Genomic DNA, 26,087 nt, shown 5'->3' on the forward strand with positions numbered 1-26,087 from the left:
CAAATGCTTATAGGGGATGGGGGAGAGGGGGGGGGGGGACACGACAAAAGGCAGTAGACATGCCTGACGGGGCCGCGTCCCCTCATTGCTGCAGTGGGCACGCAGCCACTTGGTCCAAGACAATAACACAGTAAATCAAGCGCATTAATACGACATGGTAAATTAGAACATAACAAAAAGCAGGTTTTTCAGAAAATAGTTTGGATAAAGAGTTGCAGAACCTTTGGATCAGCCGCCGTCAGAGCAAGTCAACTTTCAAGGGGAAGTAAGCAGCCAGAGTGGAAACAGAAACCAAGTAATCCAGCCTAGCACTGGCCTTAGTTTTCATTCACGAAAAAGCCCCCAAGCGCTCGTCTGATTCGCTGCATCAAGGTAGCAGTAGCCAGTGTTTATGCCTTGTCAGTGCATTTGTTTAGTAAATCTGGTATCAGGTAAATTAGTTTTTCACCGCCATATCTTGTGCGGGAAGGCGGCCTTGGTATTATATGGAGCAGACTTTGCACGATATTTTGCTCGAAATGTTTCTGAACGGTAGTGCCGCGAAATTTCCAGGGCCAGTTTATATTTATACTATTAGTGGATGAATGAAGAACTCACCTTCCCATAGAAATTCCGCAATATGAACTGCTTAAGCACATGCAGCTTAAGTTGCTGAGTTAATATGACACAGTAATCGAAACTCGTTGCAAAGGGAACGGACAGGAGACTTTGCTATTAATCACCACGAGCTATTAATTACAATGGAACGCAAAACCGACTGGCGCAGATGACCCACGTTGTGCGCGCACAGCTATAAGAGGCAACATGACTACAACCCTGAACAGACGCTGCTGCTTACATGCACGCAAAAAGATTTCATACTTTAGCCCTGCATACGTTGAGCCTGCTGCCGGGTATACAATACCGAGCGGGCGTTAGTAACATGGTTTATTATTAAACTAAAAATTTGAAACATCCTTTTTTTTTTAAGCAAAGTAACATAAGTTACATACGTATATGTGCATGATTCTACTATTCTGCTTTCATTTCATATATTTTATTTTCATTGTAAAATGGTTTTTCGAAGTAGTTCACGGAGTTGCACCGCCGCATTTAAGACATGCTTTAAATCGCACCGTTCACACCTGCCAATTTTTTTTACCAATTAAAAAAAAACAACCACACGGACGCCGCTGGCAAAAGGTTTTCCCGCACGTTTGCTCCTTTCTTACTGGATCGCGCACATGTGTGTTGTTTACTGCGTCTTTCCTTTCTTCGAAAATGCTTCACAAGACACCTTCCGCAGCCGCGCTACACATCACACCTTTCCGTGATCATGTGACTAACATCTGCACATGCCTCGTCCTACGTGCGTCACCTTCGGATGGGGCGCGCGGTCAACCGCTATCACGTGACCCACCGCCCCTGTATTCACAGCGAGCGTGGCGATCCAGGCAGCCTTTGCCGTCACCGGACGCGACGTGCGGTCCTAAGAAGCCGTCAAACACTTCGAGTAGTTTCTCGTACGCTGCAGCCGGAATGCTAGTGCTGCAATCATGAGGCAGCTTAACACAGGAAGAACGCGCTGGATACGCTTCTACAAACCTGCGTAAGTCTGCGCCCGCACATTCTACACACAAATTGAGATCACTGCAGAGACTGCATTCGAGAAATGCGAAAGCTTTACCGTTTTCCGCGACGTTGGGTGGCTCCTAGCCGATGCCTCTCTACGCCTACTTACTAACTCCGTCAAGATCTGACCGGCACTCTTCCATCTCTGATGCTACCACTCGATGGTGTGTACTTTTTTGTTGCTGTACTCCGATTGGTTGTAGGCGTGCGTCATCTGTAGCATGGATGACGTCGCATGCTCGCATTAATTAAATATGTTAATTAAATCAATTACCTAAATTAGTTAAAAGCTTTAATTAGTACCATTATTCAGTACGCATAATTAAAATTGAGTAGAACCGTAAATTATGCACGGTGATTACGGCCATTGATTAACCACTAATGTTAATGGCCGATGACTAATGACTCTCACTCGATATTGTTTAGTCATTGACTTTATATTCTTAGCCCACCACTCTTCAGATGATGACTGATGACGTCACATCCAGCGGCCAACTTTGCGGGCAAGTTTTTGCGCGGCACGTTTTGCGGACACAACATATCCTAGTAATCACTGCGCATTAAAGATACCTTCGCGTGGTGTGGTGCTTACGGTAGCTCTGAACGTAATTCGCGATTTACGCAACAAGCGTAAACGTCAGTTTTATTTTTTAATGGCGCCTTTCGCAACGCTGGAACTCTGCATGAGTGGCGCCAAGATTTGCTTGAATGATATCGTAACTTTAACTCCGGTACGCCATTCATTGCGGGAAATAGGAGCCCTGCGAACAGAACCGAAAGGACTGGTCAGAAACGATGGTGTGCGGTATAACGCAAGTCCCCGCACACGGTCGGTCCATTAACTTCGAACAAAGCCGACTGCGGCCAATCACCTGCGGGAAAGCAATGAAATGTTTACACACCACGGAAGATACGAGCGCGAAGCAACTGGCACAGGGAACCAAATTGCAGTTTGCAGAAAAAGCCAATCCAAAGAGGAAGCGGCGCAGCAAGGGAGAAGACTTTACGAGCTCGGATTTTTCAAAACTTCCTGCTGTCCCGCGCATGTGTCGCTGTGTCCGATAACGCTAGTTGGCGCTTTACTCTTACGATACGTTCATCGGTCTCGTTCGTCGCCTCACCGCCACTCTGCACCTTCAGACAAAAGTTGATGAGCCGCCGCGGTGGCCCAGTGGTTATGGCTCTCGGCTGCTGACCCGAAAGACGCGGGTTCGACCCTCGCCGCCACGGTCGAATTTCGATGGAGGCGAAATTCCAGAGACCCGTGCACTAGACGATGTCAGTGCACGTTAAACAACCCCAAGTGGCCAAAACTACCGCAGCCCCCCCCCCCCCCCATTACGGCATCCCTCATAGCCTGAGTCGCTTTGGGACGTTAAACCCCCGTAAACCAAACCAAAAGTTGATGAATTCAGCTGAACGCGTGGAAGCGATGGAGCTGAGCGAAGTGTTGAAAAGGTAAGCAGTAACTGTATACGAAGTGTCCAGGAAACTGTTTCCAGGCGGAAAGAGCAGCGTCTTGGCAGTGACGGGAGAAGAAAATAATAAAGGGAAAGGAAAAACTTCGTGAAACGAAGACCATATAAAGAAGAAAATGGGGAAGTTCAGTGGGCAATTGAGGCGATAAAGAGGCAACTTCCCTTTCATTGCACACATCCTATACACTGCGAAAACAGGCATTGTTATTTTTAATAGCATATGCAGATCATGTCTCCTTTCATGCAGTCTAGCATTCAACACGTGTATTGAATAGTTTCAGCCTCGGCACGTTTAGTTTGCAGAAAAACGTTGGAACGAATTAAAGCTTGAATGCACTCTTCAATAAAAAAAACGCAATCAATGCGATTGATGCTGTAGAGTACGTGTTAGCATTAGTGTTCTTCCCGGATGGAGCAGCCGCTACCGTGGAGGCGTTCAGACCGTGCGAAACGCTGCCGTGATTCAGTCCGTCAACCACACTGTGACGCGCCCCGTATGACCTCTCCACTCTACCCGACCCACTTCCGTCGCATTTCCTCTTTCTTCGTCTTCCCTCTCCTGCAAGTGGAGAGGATTTCCTGTCTCCATTTTCTAAAACGCTGCCCGTCAGCTGCAACTTTCTCGTTGTCTTTTCACTCCGACTTTCCATATCTACATTTTTCCACTTGCCTACCGAGGCGTCAAACAGACCGACGGATATTTTCCCGACAGGGGGCTCTAATGCTCACGCTTTAAAAATAGTCTTGACCGCAGTCCCCAACGTTTGCAGCTTCTCTCACGCTCTGAAACGATTCGGGAGGCTCGTGGTCGATATTAGTTTAAGGCGTCCAATATGCCTATCCTATCCTTTGTAACGGGGCCAACTTGTGAGAAAGCGCTGGCACCAAGAAGTTGTTTGTTCTGTTCAAATAAGCTCTCTTACTTTGCATCGAGAAAACGAGTTGCTGTGTAACTTGCCGTTAGTGTGAGGATGAGTATTATGCAAAAAAAAAAGTTAACAATGGTCATTCTTGTATTTACTGCATTGTCACTTCCTGCCTATTCACCGATCTTTTGGATTCATTCTTTCGTCAGTTAGAGCGACAACCTGCGCAAACTATTTCAAAGGCAACCTCTATCAGCGTGCCTTCATGCATTTCCAATGGCAAGCAAAAACTGTTTCTTGACACTAATCATTATTCCCGAACATAATACCGAGCATTCCTTGGAAATTACTCGTCTCAAGTATTACCTGGCGAAGACTTATAAGTGTTTTACGCATACAGGGTGCTTCACGTAACTTCAGCACAAAGCTTAAAAAATTCGGGGGCACTTTGACGATCTAAACTGCGCGAGGCGAATGCCTTTCCGCGCGGCTTTGGCTGCTACTGTTGCTGCCTCTGTTAATTATATTTATTAATTACTAAATAATAATTAATTGCTAACTGATTACTCATTACGATCACTTTTTAATCACTGATTACTAAATACGGCGTTCTTTCTCTTCATTGTTTTTTTTTTCACTAGACTGTGCCGACTTCCGGTGCATGTGACGTCACACGGTTTTTCTACGCAATATTTTGATATTTTTGACTATAAATACCTAATTACTCTCGTCATCAAACTTGGTTTCAAGGCTTATTTTTCCTCCATCTGATGAAACCATTATTTTTCTCCTATCAATATTATCTGGGGAATACGGAGGGTATTTAACGGGCTGCTGGCTTGGTACCGAGAGACTCCCGATTGCGGAGGGACACTCGCCTCCTAAGACACTCCCGCCCGCTAAGAAGCTCCCTTTCACTGAGAGGCATTCTCAGTTGTTCTTACTTGTACATTATGTAAATTGTATGCATAAAGTTTTCCTTGCTCCTAACCGCGTCTCCGATCCTCCTCATCCCTTCTCCGGCCCGACCACGCCAGCTGCCTCCCATCAATATCTTAAAAGCAGGCGCTGCGCCATGAGAAAGCGCTGGCAATCCGTTCTGTCAATTCGAGTGCTCTCTACACTTCTGAGCAGGGGTGTATGTTGCTACAAAAAAACTGGATTGGTTGTTTCTGAATCCTATTCTACCGCTTAACAAAGCGCACCTGGCCATAAAGTGAATATTAAAGTTCTGAATAATTCATCTTAGTTAACGAATGAGGCGGAATGCAACACTAGTCTAAGAAGCACCCTATGAGACCAAACCACATGTCATCAGTGCCATCCTGTTGCGCTTTACCGCTTTCATTTAACTCCTTGTCTCAGGTTACGTGAAATACATCGTATATTAGCACATTGCACTGGCGCGCTCACTTATGGACCCAAGGAAAAAATCATACCTTGCCTACGGAGTGCGTGATGAAACCTGGAACGCGGACGCGTTCTCCGTAATATTACGGTTCCACCTGTACATGACGTACTTTGAACTTTCCTGTTGTTAATAGTGTTTGATCAGTATTTGTTTCTTTTAGTTGCATTCGTTAATTCTATTGCTTTACTGTTTCTTCTCTTTTTCTTTCTTCTCACTTCGTCACTTTCTTTGCAGAAAAAACTACCAATAATACCGGTAAACAAGGAGAACAAACAGCAAAGCAGTCGATCGATATAGCGCGGCGGGGGGGGGGGGGGGGGGGGGAATTCCGGCACACACTGACACTACCTACGGGTGCGAACGTTGTCCATATATTCGCGACGGCCCCATTGCGGAGGTGTGCCTTCGCATCACCGAAAATACTTCTAGTAACGTGGCTACGGTGATCTGGGCCATTTCTTGTTTTATTCGCAAAAGTCGAATATTCTTATCACGATCAGCACTTCCTCCTAATATCGGAGGGATCTCTTCTATGCATAGCCACACAGTTGCCCCCAAGTATCTTCCTCAGGCCGAATATGGTCAAGCTCCTCTATTCAGGGGGCCAACCCGGTTCGCTAATGTATCACTAGTCAGAGCCTATATAATGGAAGTACCTGTAGTTACACCCACCTAAGCGTTCTAATCGCCTTTTGTGGCGGTAAGCCGAGTTTCTAATACTTTTTTTTCTCTCTCTGCGCATTGGCAAGTAATTTCATCGTTCGCGGCGTAAAGGACGGTAAAGGCAGCTTCAGAAATCGGGTGCAATTTGTTCATGTAACTTTGACAATGCAGGGGATAAGACGGTACTCGCAGAAGGAACCCGTTTCAAGTGCTCTCAGAATTTTCATCCGTTATGCATTGAAGCAGAGTGGTAATCCTGATACTTTGTTGAGGACCGAGTTAAATGTGCACAGTTAGAAGAAAGCGTGTGGCGCAGAATGGAAGACCCCTGTGACGGATCGAAGAGGCACTTCTACGCGTAAGAAATGTATAGGAGCGGAGGATCTTAAGGGGCGAGAAAAATAAAACACGTTTATTTAAGTGCGTGTATAAAGCGTAGGCTGTGCTGTTTTTCATCCGACATTTAATGCGGTAACGATGAAAAAGCAGTACGGATATCATTATTTCTAGTTGCAAAAAATCTAACAGGCAGATCGAGGTCTTCGGTAAAGGTAACAAAGATGAGAACACACGTGCTTTTGGAGCTCGACTCAAGATCACTGAAGATGAACTCCTTGAAACGCGAGATAGCTAAAGCATCAGCACTGTCACAATAGTTGAACACCTGCCAAGCATATTTCCATTGTCTTTACTTCTACTATCAAAGTAGTATACGCAAAATTTCGAGGTAGACCTGCTGTGCACAAGCTGCAGCGATGTTTCTAGTGCTTGATAAAGTCACGGCTATTGGAGGCGGGGGTCACTTAAGAAATTGTAGATGTTCCTTCCAAGACCCCCCGCCCCCTCTCTTAGAGCATTAACGGGGAACTACACTTAGTGAACTGGGATGGCGACTGTGCATGCATGCTGGAGGTTTCTCGCTGCAATGTATAGTTGGCCAAAAATAAGCTTCGTTCTGAATCAAGGAATATACATGACCTACAGACTTCTTCTCGTGCGGAATACAGCGCAGGCCAGTGTTCTGTGACGAGGCGTGGCATGTCGGCGGTTTCCAGCGCCTCAGTAGAGGCAACGGTCATAGTTCAAAGCAGCTCCGAACCAGGAAGAGGAAGGTGGGGCGTCAGGATCAGGAGCACGCTAAACGCCAATTTCTAGACAAAACACGCTGCAGCTTAGATTTCTACGCAACTCAAACACACTTGTAAAATATCGAGTCCTGTGCTTAGATAGATGTTACAGAAAAAAAATCACGGAGGAGGGCGATTGCCTGCGCTGGTGATATTAAACGTATGCTTGACGAACACAGACCTTGCCTAATACACTTGAATTCAGTCCATCAAGTGGAACAGGCTTGAAATTTCTGGATCTCTCGTTAGGACCGCTGCGGCCGGACCGACGGGGAAGCCTGCGAAATTGAGGCCGCTGGAGGCTTGGTTCAAGACTGTTTAGGAGTCTAAAAGCTGGTAGTCAATTCCGGCGTACATGATGCCTGGTAGCAAGTCCCGAGTCCCCACACCATTAAGCACCAGCGAGGGTATCTAAGCAGGACCATCGCAGCACTCGCCAGGCACCGTGTACGTTTCCCCATTTCTTTAAACCTTCATCGCCAAGGCCTTCATGCTAACAGCGTGACGAAAGCGCGCGCTGAAGGAGAGGAACGTGATGCGGGTGCTAGCCGGCTGCGACATTAGACATAGCGATGTGCTCATGAAAGAATTGGTACTGATTTTCATGTCAGAACTTAGAAACGCCAGAAGCCGTACAAAATGTGCCCCTCCAGTCATGTCCCGGTCACTGAAGCTGTGTTCGCGTTTCCCTTTATGTCGTCATCGCAAGGATTATTATTTCGGCATGTTCTTGCACCTTGAACAAACTTATTCTGGCTACAGTCGACAGGTCGCACTGTTTCCTTATAAAAATTCTTCAGACAGTGTATAGAGTGTAGACAAACTTTTTTCTATAAAATCAATTTACTTCCTATAGACAAATCCTATAGGCTAGTCTACAGGCAATACAAATCCAATAGGCAATCTAAAGATTTATGGCCGTGCACTTTTCGTAGACTTTTTTATAGACAGTCTGTAGAGCGTGAATAGACAAAAGGTTGTAGCTATAGATAGGCAACAGTCTATAAGAAGTGCTTAGCCAGTCTTCAGACCATTTTTGTAAGGGTTCTCTATTTCCTCTGTCATCGCGAGCCGGGGGAGTTCTTGAAAGCGGCGACCAGTTAAAAAAATGCTTTGCTCTAACTGCGTGACATTAGGCAAAAATTCTTCAAATGCAGTAGCGAGCACTGACACTCCTTCTGTTTGTGCGTTCGTTTTGTCCACAGTTGGCTGCAGAGACGGACTGACGATGAGCGACTTCGACTCTAGCTCCGCCTCAGACAACGACCTGTCCTCAGGCTCGGAAATAAAGCCATTCGAGATGCTGGTGAGTGAAGCTACACGGAGATCCAAAGAAGGGCAAGTAGGAGTACAAGAAAAGTGAAACCGCCGGACCAGTGTGCTCAGATAACGCTTCAATAGTTCAGCTTGTAGGCATGGTTTGTTCTGCTTTCAGTGCACCTACATGGTTTGCAACTGTAGTGACAGACAATAACAAAATATTTCAAAAGTCCTTCTTGCCTGTTAACGATAATGATTCGCAGTACCTGCTGAATGCGAGCTGAAAAAAAAATCTACCGAATTTCGTCTCTCGCCGTTGAAGACTGCCGAAATGTACGCGGTGTCGTTACACTTGGACAGCGGAATGGCGTGTTCTACATAATACACAGCTGCTCTATTTTGATTTTGACCACCTGTTGAGGTGATATTAGCGCGTAATTAAACAGGAACACAACTATAATACAATAACAAGAACATGTGAATAGTGGGAGCTTAAAAGAAATAAAGGAAGGAAAAGTAGGGTTAAGAACACTTTCAGCAGCCTCTGTGCCACCGAAGTTAAAATAAAGTGATTTACTCTTTAGTCCAGGTCACGCTGTTTTACTTTGGCACTTTGGCACCGGCTCCAGGCTACTAAAAGCACTGTTTTTTTTTTCCTATTCTGTTGTTCCCACTTGATTTCACTTTTCTGGTGCCTTCGGCGTTGGTTCCGCAGCGATTGTCACCTACTGTCTTATAAGTACTAGTTACGCACAGTAAAAACGTGGCGGCACTGGAAATAAGCTTGCTTTCGGCCCAGTCGGAATAATTTACATAGTATGTCGAGTCTGAGACTCAAGAGCGAAGGATGGGCTGTGAAGAAAGTCGTAACGAAGGGCTCTGGATTAATTTAGACCGCTTGCAATTCTGTACGCGCGCTGATATAGTTTCCATCGGGATGCGGGCGCCGTTGCCAGGATTCGATCCAACAACCTTTGAATCAGCAGGCACAAGTAAACTCCATTGAGCCACCGCGGCGAGTGCCAATTTTCAACGTCTTTTTGCCCAGGAATATTCACTCCATGGCGGAGAACTCGGTGGAAGCATTTGAACGTCACATGAGACCTCAGACATTGTCTAACTCATTCGTGCGTAGCAATGCTAGATTATGGTACAGTCAGTTTATTGTGTGGTATTTTTGGGAGTATATGGTTTATGTATTTATGGTACTGTGCATCTCTAAAGTCTAAAGCCTCAAATTATCGAACATTTACAATCGCTATTCGCAGTCCGTGTCTTCCCTAGTGGGTGATATTGTAATCCATTGATAAATTACTCAAATCAAAACCTTTTCCGCCCTTTGCGAACTTAACAAGACTTAAATGCTCACCCAGCGAAATGGTTGAGTTTATCTTCTCCGACAGTTCCTGTCAGCTTCTTGCTTAACTTCTTCAGCAGTTCCTTGTTTTTTAAGCACAGCAGTTATAAATCACGTGATAAATGTGCACATTTTTGGTATTCTACTGCTATTTTTGTGTATACATTCCGATACGATTTTAACATTGATGTGGTGTGTACACCTCTGAAGCTCGCATGCCTGGCACGATCGTTGTGCTCGAAGCAGGCGGGCATAAGTTTGGGAAAATTAGCAAGGCACCAAACTACGGCATCAAGGGCACCTCAAATGCGTATCCGGAGTGTGGTGCTAATCGTGATAAGCTTCTGCAGGTTTTCTAACCGACAGCTTCCTCCGTGCCTTCTACACCTGGTTTGGGACGCTCAGTGTTGAGTCCCGTTTTTTAGATACCTTAAAATGCTCCTCTTTTTTTCATTCGGCAACCTAGCGCGATGTCGTTTTTTGTGAAAACGTTGCGGAAGTAGTGCTAGCTCATGTGCTAGCGTGTTCTTAAATGTACCCTTTAGGGTCTTGAAATTCAAAGGAAATAAGGTTGTACTGGCCATCAGGTTAATTCTAGCCAAACATATTTCCCACATCTAAGCCACAGGCTCCAAAAAGCAGCGATATCTGAATTACTATTGTTCACTAACTGCAAAGTGAACTTTTGCTCTCTTTCTTCCATTAATCGTTTTTCTACCTCCATCGAAAATTTTCTTCGAATAATAGCATAGATGCTTCCTGCAGTGCAATAATATTAGTCTGGGTCATAGGTTTCCTGTAATAAAAATTGGCAACAATGCAGTAGTGTCAGCCAGGGTCTCAAGCTTAGTGTGATTGTGTACATTATGAATGCATGCGCTGCTCAGAGATTGGTTGCTATGAATGGTGAAACGTCAGGGTGGCTTCCTTGCCGCTCACACGCTGACCTGAAAACTAACCTTATGCCGAAAGTGTCTGGCCCGATGTGCGGCGTGCCGTTTGTCTCTGTCCCCAGTGCTGCTGCCGCTTGCTGTTAATCTACCTGTTATTTCAGTAACACTTATCGCATATATGGCGCTGCAGCTAATAACGCAACCCGCTGCCTGGCCGAAGCAAGTCCGTCTCGCAGACTCAAACGCATGCACTCCTCGACTGATCTTCCCTGCGCGTTGCAGCTTCTCACATTGAGAATTCTCCGAGGTGGCCCCACGGAACTGCTTATATTTGATGTGCACTAGCCCTGCGAGCCGAACGTTGTGAAGACATATGAGTCCATATATATATATATATTGGTTGTCGACCATGAAATGTTGAGTCAGTGTAGTTTAGAAGCACGATTCGCCGAGGGGGTGGACAGACGACTTCAGAGACGAAATGATGCACGCGCGTCAAGCACTTCTCAATGTTTCACGCGTAGCTTACACGCTCAGGCAACGCAGCGCTTGCTTCTGAGGCCTCCTAATATTGTAGCGAGAGCTACACTGGGCTGCTAGTCGAGCATTTCGCGGTGGCTGGGAGAGGACACTTGTGCGCATGCGCCGTTGCCACGGCAACCGGAGAGAAGCAGCACGTGCGCTGCGCGCTTCGTCGCCGCCTCGCCGCACGCCACTCTGTCACCAGAACAGCGCGTCGCATGCGCCGCATTGCGTATACAAAAGGCTGAGATGTAATGGGCGGCTGTATCACAACGTTTGACATGAAGGCAGAGGAGAGTCCAGCCGCTGCTAAACGGCGGTTTAGACAAGAGTAGATTAACTCTTCCGATCCTGAGGTTGTAGCTTGCACTTGGCTACACAACAAAGAGAGAATGAGCGCAAAAAGGCAAAGAGAGCAGCGGAAACGCCCAAACAAAGAGAGGAACGGCTTGCCAAACGGAGATGCCAGACTGCCGAGCGTAATAGACGGCGCAAAGACACCGACATGGAGCCTATATGTCGCTCATTGCTAAACATACAGTGACCACAACAAGCTCAGCCAGGCAAACGTACCTCTCGCTACGTATATCCTGGCATAGCCGAGCTAAGCCACTGCCAATTTTTTTGTAATCAAATCAACTGTCATCTTCTCAAAAGAAGATGCATACTCTGACTTGCCGCTCATGCTTCAGAGCGTTTTCATTCTCACTAAAAGTCAGCTGTTACCCGCCGCATTGCCAGGCCTAACTGCTCGGGGGAAATGTAGCTATATAGCAACACGCTGAATCCTTCAGTGCCCAGCCCCGCCGCGGTGGCTCAGTGGTTATGGCACTCAGCTGCTGACCCGAAAAGCGCGGGTTCGATCTCGGCCGCGGTTCTCAACTTTCGATGGAGGCGAAATTCTAGAGGCCCGTGTAATGTGCGATGTCAGTGCACGTTAAAGAGCCCCAGGTGGTTCAAATTTCCGGAGCCGTTCACTATGGCGTCCATCATAGCCTGAGTCGCTTTGGGACGTTAAACCCCATCAAACAAACAAACCTTCAGTGTCCGAAATACCACACCGAAATTTGAAGACGAGGCATGTTGACAGCACTTACTTCACCTGCACAGAATTAACTCCTTAGAGTCGCGTGGTGCACGAATTGCAAAAGCTAGTTTTGTTGGTCGTCAAAAAAAAACACAGGGGTTTCGTACAGCATGTTTTAGCGGGTTCAACCATGCTCATGGTCAAATAATTAAATATGTACGTGAGGACATTTATGGGGATTGAAGTTAGTCATTTTCCGCGTTATCGTACTGTTACATACGCTTTTTGTTCTTTTTGTAGACGGAGAAAGACATGGTTGCAGGAAGAAGCGGTAAAGCAACGAAGAGCAAGTGGACATGGTACTACAACCTGAGTGACAAGCAGCGAGCGGCTGAGAACAAAAGACTGCGAAAGGAGTTCGCGGGCGTAGAGAAAGAGTTCAAGGAGATTGAGAAGTTTCAGCTGGTCACTGAGCCATTTACATACAAGACACGTGGTAGCTCACTCAGTCCTAACACGCCACCGCCAAAACCTCGTACAACGACAAGTGACTCAAGCATCATGGCGCCAAGAGACCGCTATCTGTCTACATCGCTCAGGACGGTATCCCTCTCGGATAGTACGTTGAGCATATCAAGCAAGGCGTCCGAGTCCAGGAGGGTGACGTTTCGACCCGCAGATGGTTCAGTAGTGTCCAGTGGCGACGAGTGCTCTGTGCCCCCTAAGCGGCCCGCATTCGGCGGTCGGGCACTGAAGTATGATGACGACCATAGGCCGCCCGAGGAAGCAGATGACACGGAGAGCTCGGCCTGGGACAGCTCTGGCTCTGAGCAATGCAATGAAAGCAGAAGGCGCCACATCGTACCTTCAAAAACATCCATGTTGTCATTGAAACAGTACTCGAGTCGTGACCAGAACGCAGGTACTTCGACGTCGCTGACGAAAGCTGAGGTCATCATGAAGCGCAAGGAGAGGATCGAACGTCAGCGCAGTTTTTTGGGAGACATTCCTGGTTACAGACAACGGAGTTCAAGCGAGGAGTCTGGAGCTAGCCGGAACGTCCTCGCCAAGCCTGCTAGCATTCCGCTCAAATCGTACAGCTTGGCAAAGCGGAACCAAGACGGAGCTCTGGCAGAAAACATTGGTAATATTTTACATACGTTTTCCCTGAAGTTATTCCATGCTCGAAATAGTGCAAGAAAGTCCACTGCTGGGTTGGCATTAAACGGCTTGGCGCCGAATACCGAGCTCTTGGTGAAGGTTCCCGAAGCAGGAAATGAGTATCCTATGCTCTTTTCCACAGTGGAGTAAGGTCCACCTGCCCCGTATCGACATTGATTAGGAATCTGTTTTGCCGCCATCGCTTCGGATACCGCCCTTTGGCGAAATGAGTTTTTTTTCTTTGCAGGCTTAGTCCATGAAAGCGCGCGTAGAAGGCTCTGGCCAGCAACTTCTCTGGATGCTTCCCCTGTACCGGCGCCCCGTCGAGCGTACGACGAATTTGAAGACCCGCTTCCTCCTTGGAGCCGCCCGCTGCGTCTCCAAGGGGCACGCGCCTCACGACCTTCTTCTTCCACATCGGCACTGTACAGCTTCAGGGAGGGTGCCCAGAAAAGAGGTCCACCGACGTCCGTCTGGCACTCCACTCCTTTGGAGAGCAAAAAGGCTCCTGCAGGCGCGAAGACAAGCCAGCTCTCCTTTTCCCGGGGCCCGCTCTCGACCAGCAGAGAAAGACGATCGCACTCTGGCTTCCGTGTCCTGGACAAAGGAGAAGACCTGATCCAGATCAGAATGCGCGAACATGGCACTGGTACGTAGCGTAATGCTCAAATGTTTAGGGGAATCCCCCAAGGTGGAGTAAATTTGTAATATGGAAGCAAATCACTCATTGGCATCCACCAAAGCGCAGCCATATGGCGACAAAGCAAAGCTATACAGCCTCCGCAGAAACTTCGTGGTCAAAGATAAATTCGTCCTGGTACGGGGTTCAAACCCGGGACCACCGCTTAACCGGAGCAGTCGCTCTATGTTAATCGAGCTAATTAACCGGGACGGCTACCACATGGCAGGGCGAGAACGAATTAACTCGAAGTGGGACAGCGTTGGTCAACTGTTTCAGGAAATCCCCGAATTTCCGCAGAACCACGAAACTACGAAGAATCTGTGTAAACATGGCTTTTTTTTTGTAGCCGTATTGCTACGCTTGGGTGGAGGGCAACGATTAATTTGCTTCCTTATTACGTGTGGTAGCGTGCGCGCCAAGAATAACTATGCGAGGATGCTCTCGGATGTCGGGAGACGGATTGTGTTAGAGAGAAAGATGCAAGAAAATGGGCGGGAAGAGGGCCTGAAGAATTGAGACGACCTCCGTGTTTCATATCTGATGCTCGCAGCAGGTGGAAGCGGTGCGAAGCGCCCGAGCGCTACCGCCTCGATCCACACGGCTCACGCGGGAACCAGCGGTTTGCAACAGCCGCCGAGCCACAGGAACCCCAGCTCGACCAAAAGCAAGAGCTCTGGGGCCGCGAACAGGTGGGTCCGAATGTGGCTAGCGACCATTGCCGAATTACGGGCGCGCTCCTAAACGGACACTGGGAACGATTTCAAGTTGTCGTATATCGATACATTGCAGCGTTCTAACTTCAAGAGACCATCTGTCGCAGAAAACGAAGCTTTTGTTAGATACAAAAGACCAAAAAAGGAAATCAGGTCTTGCCATCACCGGCTGATTTCGCAAGTAAACTGCGGGCGTCAACGCAGTTTCTTGGGAGCCCACACAGACCGTAGCGGTGGCCTAGCGGCTTGAGCATCCGCCTCCCATGCGGGTCTCTGTCTCTGGCGCCACCGGTGCCCCCCGATACACAACGGGTACAAGCTTTCCCTGTCCTGACGTACGGCTTGCCGGGGTGAAGTGCTTAAGCAATGGGTGTTTGACCCCACCTAGTGTAAACGCTAGTGCCTTCAGAGATTCTTTTCTGCCCTGGAGTTTGAGTCGAGTTGCGGAGTTTATTTTTAATCAAATTTTTATTGAAATGCGTTTGTTGGTGTGGGGCGATCATAAGTGTATTAAAAAAATTAATCAATTTCTACCAACAGGAAAAATTCAGTGGAGTTATCCTACGTGTCCCCTTTATGCAGACCGTAATTAACGGTTTCTTCCTAAAGTTTCCAGACTTGTCCAAGGTTTTAAAAAATTCTTTCAACATTGAGCACCATAAATATAGAAGAAACGCACCAAGAGTGGCCTAGTCTCCATTCTCGCAAATGTCGCTCTATCAATAGATAACGTAGAAATTTGTAAGGCACTGATTGAACAGCATATCTCATTTCGTCAGATTATTTACAACGTACTGATAGCCTAACGCAGGTGGCTAGGATGCTTCACGGGCTATATAGGACAATGTGACATTGCTGGACTGCAGATTTTGAGCCCTATTAACACACCATCCCCAATTTTCGGTAAATGTGTTAAGTGATAATCATGTCATTTGTCATTATCTTCAGTAGCAGCGTGAGAGCCCATAATCATCAGTGATAGCCTTCACTTTTGGCTCACCTAAACGAAATTTAGTTTCCAGCGCACAGATCCAACCGGGCGAAGTGCGACTTTCTTTAGTAGTAATCAACCTGAGCTTTATAATTCCGTTCCACTTTGTGCAGCGATTTATTTAAGATCTACGATCCATTTCCAAAACCAAAGCTCAAGTTTGTGCAAAGAATTCCTTCCACCACATGATTACCCTTCCTCTAATATAGTATTTGGATATTTACTCGATAAACAGCGTCTTGCAAAGGTTCACCAAAAATAAGATGAGTTGCACACGAAAGCTTTCCGCCGAGGATATCAGGGCCTTATAAACCATGCGACTATACTGCAAAAATATGTATGAGAAAAGTGCAGGAGAACGCAGTGAATATTTTACGATTGCTCTCGGAAGTATCCCACATTTAAAAAAAACTCGCCTGTTGTGCCGAAAGCGGCGCATTCGATCCTTCAGCAACGGCATTTTTCAACGCGGGCGAAGTTTCAAGTACCTCAAGTAGTGCGTCCGGTAGGAACTACTTCTGCAGATGTTCCGGCAAGTACTGAGGTATTTAAGTGCGGCCGGGAACGTTTTATAACGACAACCGTAAATAGTCTTATTATTATTATTTTAAATTCGGGGCTCCACATCGCCCCCTGTCCTGCATCGGCATGCAAATATCCTTCCCCCAGTCATTCAGCCTTTGGTCGCCCGTTGAAGCCATTAGCAAATTAAAAAAAAATAAATTACGCAGTTAGACAGGCAGGATAAAGCTGTGGCGCTATACTGAAGATTTTATTTCATCTATAAAAGAGGAAAAAGAGAACAAGCTACCCTCCAGCCCACTCCCTTTTACTGGCAGGGAATGTGACCCGAGCCCTGGGGTGGATTTCGATTTCAGCAACGCTGAATGATTACTGTTGGCAACGGAAGCAAATTCTCTCTTCAAAGCATGTGAAGTTCTTGTTATTACGAAGCATTTAGCCAATGTTTCAATCTAATCTTTTTACATAGCTCCAGACCTCTGGCTCTGCATTTAAACGCTTCCTCTCACTGCTAACATCAAGTTACCAGGCTTTGCAGTGGGAATATGCCTGGTTTGCCTACCGTAATAAAAATCTTATCCGAAGCTTTAGTATTATTTCCCGCCCATGAAATGGACTGCGCTAGAGTACAGCTTACTTCTTTTTTTTTCTGCCGTAAAGGTGAATTCGTGTTTGGACATATATATATATAGTATGTTGAGGCAACAAAATGAAGAATAATGGCCTCTCCCGCACCACTACGGTATCGCGGGTATAATCCCAATAATAGGCGGTGAATGCCGCCGATGGCTTTCTAGTGATGCTCGTGGTAATTACAATGAATTCGGAGCTAGCGCTTCTAGCTCCCTATAGGGCGCCGCCGCATAGCGCATGGCTTTTAATATTCAAAAATAGTGCGTTTATCTCATCCGTCACGTAGCAGAGAAAATGGCCAGGTGGCTGCCGTTAAGGCGGCACTGACTGACCGCTGTACTGATTACCCGGTGTGGAGAAAGAATGCAAACTAAGCTGGCTCTGCTTTCAACTCGTAGTAAGCGGTATAGTTGGCCGGCATGAATGCGCGTCAAGCAGGTCGCGTGAATTCGCACATGCAGCTCGCTTCGCCGTGCAAGTCTCAAATCTTTCTTGCAGCGAATCGAAAAGAGCGGATGCGTTCGCGCAACAGAGCCACGCCGTCTCTTCGTGCTGCGCCGCTTTCACTCATGCATTTGTCTCGCGCTTTCATTGGTGAACCTTTGCAGAAGCACGGTGATTCGCTTCGGCGTGGGCAACAACAGGGAGCGGGTGCTCGTGTCCCATTCCACGTCAGCGTCATCGGCCATCGCCAGCTTCTGCGCCGAAGGCCGCTCAGCTGCCGAGCCATCCACGCAGGAAGCTGAGGAGGAACAGGTATGCTTAGTGATTACTAACTTGTCGTGCGTATTACATTCTTTGTTGCATGTCTTTGTGACAGGCATTAAGGCTTTCATGTGACTGCTTTTTCGTGTGGGCTAGCTCACGCGTCCGTGTTATCAAGTGTGTTCCAGCTTGTGTGGACTTGGACGTGCGCATTGATACTTAATGGAGCTCATTGTGTCTTAACATCACCACGTCCAAACTGAACTTTCTCCCTCTCTCTATCCTTCCCTCATTTCTCTTCCGCAGTGTGCAGCAGCAGCCCAGTGCACGCTCCTAGAAATCCCTCTCCATCATTCCTCGAATTAAGGCTTCATCTCTCTCGCTGTTCGTTTTGAATGCCATAACATTGAAATTGTGCTGGGCACCTAACTTGTTGTCCAAAAATTGCCTGTGTATTGTTTTACCAAAACGCATACAACGAAGGCCACAGTTCACCAGACTAGCTGCTTTGTTCATGGGGCTATTTTCCTCAGATGACCCATATGCGCTCAATACGTTCGCAGCGGGCCGCACCACTTGTTTGCACCTCTGCATCTTGTATATATCAGTGTTTTCATGTTCCGTGGAGCGTACGGTCTACCGGAGAAGCACTATCCACTCCAAAGGTTCAAGGTAAAAGTCTACGGCCTAGCATATCATGACACAGATGCGCACTGCTGCAGGCAATGAAACCAATTTTGTAGACTATGTCTCCGTAGAAATTTAGTACATTGAAGGCGGATAGTTAAAAACGCGAACATAGCAGGCACGTAAACACGTCCCTTTATGTGCCTTCTATGCTTTACCTTTTGCGCCGTCATCAGAATACGTGACTATTAACCTACTAGCCCAAACTAAAGTGTTGATCATGGTCAAGGTATAACTTCCAGCATAAAATGCACTGCATGAAAGGCGTATCATACTTTTAGACAGCTCTCCTCTTCAATGACACGCGTTCTTGGACTGGCTTGACGAGTAGAGCATCAGCGGTGTTGAACCAGGAATCTTGCGGCAGGGTTCGTTCATCATACACAGCAAAGCCTGAGTACGCCCACTGCAGGGCAATGGCCTCTCCCATATCCCTCCAACAAAGCCGGTCCTGTCCTAGGTCATCCCCGCAATCTTCCTAATCTCCATCATCCTCCTAACCTTTGTTCTCCCTCTCCTATGCTTGTCTTCTCTTGGTATCTATTTCATTACCGTTGAAGACCTTCGGGTATCTTGCCTTCGCATTACACGCGCTGACAATGCCAGTTTCGTCCTATTTCTTTCAACTAGAATGTCATTAACCCGCATTTGTTCCCTGACTCACTGTGCTCTCGTCTTCTTCCTTAACGTTACACCCATCATCTACCGTCCCATAGCTCGCTGCATAGTCCTTAGTCTAAGTTGAAGCCTTTTCGCTAGTAGTCACATTTCCGCCTCATTAGTACCGGTAAGTACAGCTGTTACAAACTTTTCTCTTTAGAGATCCTGGCACCTGCCATTCATACATTCCAAATGCGCTCCACCGAAGTCTTATTCTTCTAGTCATTTTCGTCTCGTTATACAGATCTGCAGTCCCGTCTTGCTCTAAGTAGATGTACTCTCATGCTACTTATATTGCATGATCGTTAAGTGCTGTTTCATTCCGAGGCTGTTGGATATCACTTTAGTTATCTACATATAAGTTTTAGCACCCACCTTTCTACTTTGACTGTCTAAGTCACTGATCATGCTTTGCTGCTCGCTCGAACACAGAAATGTAAGGACTGCTTAGCTGTGTTAACCCGTCTGCGACAGTTGTGCCTGTCATTCTTCAAAGCATTTTTTTGTTGTGCTTCAGAGATGTGTTCACGAATGACATATGCCAGGTGCCCTTGAAATCCCAGTTCACCTCGTGCCTAGAAAACGGAATACCTTTTCAAAAACAATTGAGAGGTAAAGATGGAGGTCACGAAGTTTTACAGTGCACCTAGAAAGTACTGTGTGGTGCTGTAACGTTTTCTTCTCTCGCACTACTAGACACTGTAGCTCAGTTTTCTTGGTGGAAACAGGTTTGTATGGGAAAAAAAATAAATTTGGCATAAATGTGTTTTCACTGCAGAATAGGGCTGCCACTGCGTGAGTGTGGAAGTGTGCGTCGCGCATAAATTCCTACAAATTTTGAGCACTCTTAATGTCATTATGAAATGGAGAGGTTTCAATTATACACATAAATAAAAGCAGTCATTTTTTACAGAGCCCCGAGTCTGCGTTGTTACCACTCAAGCTGGGTCGCACACACGCACGACCTTGACGGAGTAAATGCCTTCTCATCCTTCCGTAGGCAGGCGCCTCGCGGTCGCTCTTCTACTTCCGAGCGATGTGGAAAAGAGGTAGTCGTAACACAAGGCTACGCGCTGCCGCCGGTAGCCCCAGAAATCGTTGCCGTCAATCGAGAACGTTCGAAAGCCCGCACCGGGCGCTAGTTTTGCGGTGCGGCAGCCCAACTGGGTCCGATTAGCGCCGAAAGTTTCGAAAAGGCCGCCACATGTTTAATGACTTCAGGTTTGGCTGCATGTTCGGCTTCTGGGTGATTTTCGCCAGACTGTGCTCCGAGAATGGGAATTACCCACCTCGCATTCAGAAAAACCAACTGGCCCAGCTTTCCACCTTCGCTGCTAAAGTTAATAACGTTTATGGAACTTCCCTGCTCCCAACTAAGGCTCTGGGGAAACTCACAGCCGCTCCTGTTTATACTATGCCGAAGTCGCGCCATAAGCAGCTTATGAAAGCCAAATGAACTGAGGAAACTGGGGGGTGATAAAAGTCATTACTAGCCCCTCGTTTCAACTGCTATGGGACGAATAACGGGTTCGTTGCCAGTGTTCCGATGCGGTCGAACCGATGCGATGCGCGAAAAATTAAGCCTGCTTCCGCTACATGTAGCGTGCTTCGAGGCTGCCATTTTAATTAATCTTTTAACCCATCTTTCTCATGTGTTCATTATTAAAAAGTGTGAAATGCTTTTTATTTCTTTATTTATTTGGCATACCTGCACTGCCCGCAAGCATTATACAAAATTAACGTATGTTGTCTCATAGATATGCAGTAAATACGACACGACGAGAAAAACTATTGGGCTTGTATTGCAGTACATATTTAATCACACTGCAAACCCTTTTACGAGTTTTAAGCAGGGTGCAGGAATTATACATGCATGCAGGAGCCTACTGGCCAAATGAACGAACTATTAAAAAATTCAAGTGAGCCAGAACATAAACAGTGCGAAATACTAGCTATAGAAGCTATAAAATCTGTAATGCTGTAGCAAAGGTCGTCCGAAAGGGCGCTACATCGCGATATTTCAGAGGAAGGCCTGCAATCAGCACAGTTCCCCCAAGAACGCACGAGCGTCACAATGTTCAGCCAGTTGTCATCACCTTCCTCCTTCAGCGCCAGCCTCTGGATGTTTCGGAGTCGGAGGTCAGTCTTACAACTCACGTGCCCTGGCGAAAAGGTGAAACTCTGGTCACCTATGCGGGTGTGATGGTGGCGGGGTCATAGTAAGCTTAAAGGCGGTTGGCATGAACAATTTCACTGCCTGGGCGGCGGCTCTCAGTGGACGGCGTAATTTACCGGGGATGTTTAATTCATTACGCGTGAGGGTCCGTGGTACTTGCTGATAAATTTGGAAGAAAGGCCGGGGCTGAAGGAAGGTACCCATGGCCAGACTAAGGAGTCGGGAAGATAAGCTGGAACAAGTGCGTATTCATCGCGGTTGCTTTTCTGTGGTTGCTTTTCTGCGGCTGCTGGGCGTGAGACGTGTAGGAACGGGCAAACTGGCGGCATTCTTCGACATAAGTTACAGGTTGGGAAATAGTGGTCAATTCGAAAGCGTCAGATCGGTATTGGACAGTTGTCTATTGTTCAAGAAGGCCCACGGCCGTGCAGAAGTAAGTATGGAGGGAATCTGGTGTTGTTCTGAGAAGCGCAATTATAATGGGTGACAAATGGTAGAATGCGCTCCAAATTGCAGTCATTGCATGGAAGCAAAATGCATGGCTATCATGTCGCAAAGGGTGCAGTTAAAGCGCTCAACCATGTCATTTGCGTGCGGGTGTTATGCAGAGGTGCAGAGGTACAGGTGTCGTCGTGTTTGTTCCGTCCTCGTGTTTTTTCCGCGCTGTTTTACCATGAATAATAGTAACCAACTTGCTCAGCTGTCCGTACTTCTAAATGAAAGTGCAACGGTACAATATGAAAAAAATATGTACATCCTGAAGCAAGGAAAACGTGATGTCATATTTATTGGTTTAAATTTAACATTGGTTTTGAGAAAAGGAAATGGCGCATTAACTATCTAATATATCTCAGTGGACACACCATAGTTGTGATTTGTCGGGTGTGAGAATTTTCTCGGGTTCGGCTGCAAACCGACTTCGTCAGTAAATTCATTCCACATATTTATTGTTCTTGGTAAAAGAATGCTTAAAGCTGTAGTTACTAGTGTGGAAGGCATAATAGTTTTGGATTCTTTTGTCTCGTGTCATACCCTGACGAAGAAGTTAGCTAAGTGAGGCCTATCTTGTAGGGGCCAATATATGACACGATAACTTAAGCCAGGGAAAGCGCATTATTTGTGGTATTGGCTATAGATAAGCTCTAGCTCCGAGTTGAGACCCAGAAGCTAGCTATCAGTGGTGGCTTTCGATGCTACTCTATGTGGCCAGTATTTGGCCATCTTCGAAGGGAGCTGATCAGTTTCTTGTCGGAGGAACCCTTTTCCTTGGGGGAGGAAGAGTTCTTCCGGCAGTGGTCATGCCCATTCATTTCTGTTGACAACGATCGTCTCGTTCTAGTTTTTAGTCCAAACTGGCGCTAAGGTCTCTATTTTTCTCTGTTAGATTATTGCTGCTTCACTCTTCTGTCGATAGGTATCCCGTCTTAAATCTGTCTATCCCGTCTTAAATCTCCCACGAGCAATTCCTGTTACGTACTCAAAGGTGCTTATGGTACCTGTTTAATTGCCTCGTCTTACATGCTTAGCGACATGTCTACTTGTGAATGTCAATGTATCTGGTAACCTTGGCATGTGTACATATGTAAATAAATTTTTTTCTAATCAGTTCGCTGGAAGTTTATGGTGTAATGGCGTTGATAATTCGAGAGAAAAAAAACAATTGGAGCATTTCAGTGTAGCTCTTAGGATAATTGCGAGGTTAGTGTGAGCAGAGTGCCGTATGGCACATGCGTATTCTAATTTCGGACTAACGAGACTCCTAGCTCTCCTTCTTGGCTTCCTCCTTCGAACATCATCCTCTAATTAATTAGTTGACGCCAAAACTGGCGCCGCAATTGATGCCATAATTTCTGCGAATAGATATTTTTATATATGAGAGAAAGCTTTGAAGTTTGATCTGTTCGATATTGCATGAGTTTTATTGTCGTCTATTGGTGAGGTTATGTTACACAAGGGCGTCGTGGTCATGCGCTAGGACCTAGTGGCCAATCTGAATCAATGGCTTGGGCCACGCTCCCCTTAGGGCCATCGGTAGGGTGAGCTAAGGTGATTGCTCAGCATTTAACCTTCATGCCTGATGACGCCACGTGGTGTGCACGGCAAACGCAAGACCTCAGATTGCGCTGGTTATCTAATTATAGCAGCTGACACTATAAAACATCGTGTGCACCGAGGAAGGTCTTAACCGCACCGGCACAGAGTGGGCCCCGCTGCCGCTGCCTCGCGCTTTCACCTCCCAGCCAAGGCAACAACGGTGCACAATAGCATTTTTGCGCTGGTGTCTATAAGCCTCTACGTCTCATGTTGGCTCATGCAGTGTCTGAATATATCCAGTCTATATGCTGTATGGACCACCTTAAGCTCTTAGCCGGTATATGAAAGTACGATATGATTTAATGAGTTAATGAGTATCGGAGCCATGTGTTACCATGTGCCGTGGACCTCTATTTTATTATTTTCCAAAGATTCTGGCTCAGTTTAACAAACGTGAAGTCAATGATGGGTTTTCAAACTTTAGTAGATCTACGAAAAATGCGACCGAAGTATTAGTCAATGCTTTGATCCACCCGTTATCACGTCAGTAACAATTTGACGTATATGTGAGAGAAAACTACTACCCTAGCGCACTGTTAATCCTAGAATTTATGCCGATAATACTCGCCAACACCTCTGCGAATGCTGTTAATGACTCAGGATGCGCAGAGCTGTTCAATGAATCATTCGCATCGGCTTTTACCCATGAGGACACTAGCTCGCCACCTTCGCCAGCTATCCGTCACGACATCGTTATTCTAAAAATTTTGTTAGAAACGAAATATTGTCATTGATAAATAATCTCAAACTATCCAGCATTTCTGATCACCTTGACGTGAATTCTAAGGTGCTTAGAAACGCCTCGAAGAGCCTCTGCCATTTTTTATCTTGAGTTTTATCACACTCACTATCAAGTGGCTGTGCAATCAATAATTCAGAAGGTCGTACCATTTTCAAATTCGGTAATCGTGATTTACCTCTTACCTATTGGCCCATCTCTCTTCCCAGAAGACTACGTAATATATCGTAGCATTACTTGCTATACTGACGGCCTTTCCTTCCAAATTGATGTCGACACGCTTAATGCTTGGCGATCATGCTGACTTATGACACTCCACGTCCCCAAAATTAAAGTTATAACCTCAATCAGTAGGTCTTCTGTGAATCCTTCCATCTGTGTCCTGTATGGAAGCATGATGGAGCCTACTAGTGCGTGTAACCATCTTGGAGGTCGCCTTTCATCTGACCTATCATGGAATCACAACATTTTTCTTACTCTTTTTTCGGCTAGCCGCTCACTTGGTCCTTTAAAAAGAAATCTTACACAAGGCTCCTGATATGTATAGAAACTTGCTTATATCTCATAATTTCGTCCAAAAGTAAAGTAAGCTTCATCCATCTTGAATCCCGATCACGCCTGCCTTATTAACAACAGCAAGCCTTTATAGAACCGTGCCGTTCGTTTAAATTTCGCCAATTATTCACATTCCGCCATTGTACCAGCAATAAAAGAAACTAGCCGAATTTGACCTTTTATCATATGGCCACCAGCTTTCACAACCAGCACGTTTTCATAAGCTTTGTCATCATCATTTGCTTCAGGCTGCTTTCTTCTAATCACCCTCAATCGTCTTTCCACGCCGTGACCACCCTTTCAATATGAAACACATCGCACTCCGGGTGTCCCTTTTCTCTACGTCATTCATTCCACGGACAGTAGTCGATTATAATAACCTTTGTCAGTGAATTAAATATATCTACATTGCAAGAACTCATCTGCTCAGATACGGGCATTTAACCAGTGTCTATTTTTGCTATTTTATATTGCTGTATATATTGTCCCTTGATGCATACGTGTTCATTGTATATAACTGCATTGTTATCGCACTGCGCTTATGTGCTGCCTAGATTTCTTGCTCTTTTCTGTTTTATTTTTTCCTGTCTTCATGTTAGTTTATAAATTTTATTTCTCTTCTGAAATTTTATTCTAATCACTTTGCCTTCACTTGCGTTTTCATTGATATGTTGCTGCTGTCGTATTCGTTGTTGTTGCGATAGCATTATTTATTAATAATGATATTTATGTATTATGTATTTAATAAGGCTTTCCGTCCCCCTCGACTTACTAATATCCGCCTTGGAGGATTTTGGGGGGTTCTTTGAATAAAGTAAAGTCAGCTAAATAAAATCTGAAGAGATATGCAGGCTAGCCCATGAATGGTTGCGGACAGGTGAACAAGGCATTTTTACTTTGGCTCAACACAGGATACGAACCGATACCCTTTTGGTGAGGCCATACGCGGGGACGCGATAAGCCAACTGCTGAAGCTCTGCGGCCAAAGTATTCCTGTTACCTTTGAAGATGCACTGCGGCTCAGGTGAGTTCCCGAACACCAAGGAATACTTGTAGGACAAAGCACCGGAAAATGAGGCCAAGAAAATCGCGTAGGTGTGTTTTTGATGAAACTCTCTGAACGCTTACGATAAAAGCTGCTCATGCTAGTAAAGAAAGATCGCATGGAATAGACAAGAGAAAATAATACCTGAGACCAACAAACAATGCGTCTGGAACTCCTGGTGGCTGAGTTTCAACTTAGGGCCGGTGATCACGGTGGTGGCCATTGGCATGACCGTGAAGCTCCCGTGTGAGGATGCCTTACAGTGGCGTTACCTTGATGGTTCATTAATCCTCTGTTTAATGCAGGAATGCATTTAACGGCTAGAAAAAAAATTCTTGACCCTCCGAGAGAAGTTAGACGCATGCACCGACAAGCATGAATGGCTGCTGCAACAAAGTCCAACAAAATATTGTCTGTTCATTCACATTTATTGCGAAATATCCGTGATTGCTACCGGAAACAAAAACTTCTGTGCATTGAAACCCGCCTCGGTGGCTCAGTGTTTAAGG

At 46.2% G+C, this 26,087-nt stretch overlaps 1 protein-coding gene across 2 annotated transcripts in view; it reads left to right on the top strand.

Moving 5' to 3' along the window:
- The window catches only part of LOC144121983 (uncharacterized), a 56,145-nt gene that overhangs the window by 2,854 nt on the left and 27,204 nt on the right, over positions 1–26,087 (top strand). Inside the window, exons 2-7 of one of the 2 annotated variants that reach the window (XM_077655460.1) lie at positions 8,362–8,462; positions 12,516–13,359; positions 13,624–14,025; positions 14,609–14,747; positions 17,526–17,673; positions 25,445–25,557. In XM_077655460.1, the coding sequence (XP_077511586.1) occupies positions 8,385–8,462; positions 12,516–13,359; positions 13,624–14,025; positions 14,609–14,747; positions 17,526–17,673; positions 25,445–25,557 (1,724 nt within the window). In that variant the 5' untranslated portion in view covers positions 8,362–8,384. The remainder of the gene's footprint in view (positions 1–8,361; positions 8,463–12,515; positions 13,360–13,623; positions 14,026–14,608; positions 14,748–17,525; positions 17,674–25,444; positions 25,558–26,087) is intronic. The other variant, XM_077655461.1, reaches the window with a different exon arrangement.

This window comes from Amblyomma americanum, chromosome 2 (genome assembly GCF_052857255.1).
Source record: "Amblyomma americanum isolate KBUSLIRL-KWMA chromosome 2, ASM5285725v1, whole genome shotgun sequence".
NCBI classification, from domain to species: domain Eukaryota; kingdom Metazoa; phylum Arthropoda; class Arachnida; order Ixodida; family Ixodidae; genus Amblyomma; species Amblyomma americanum.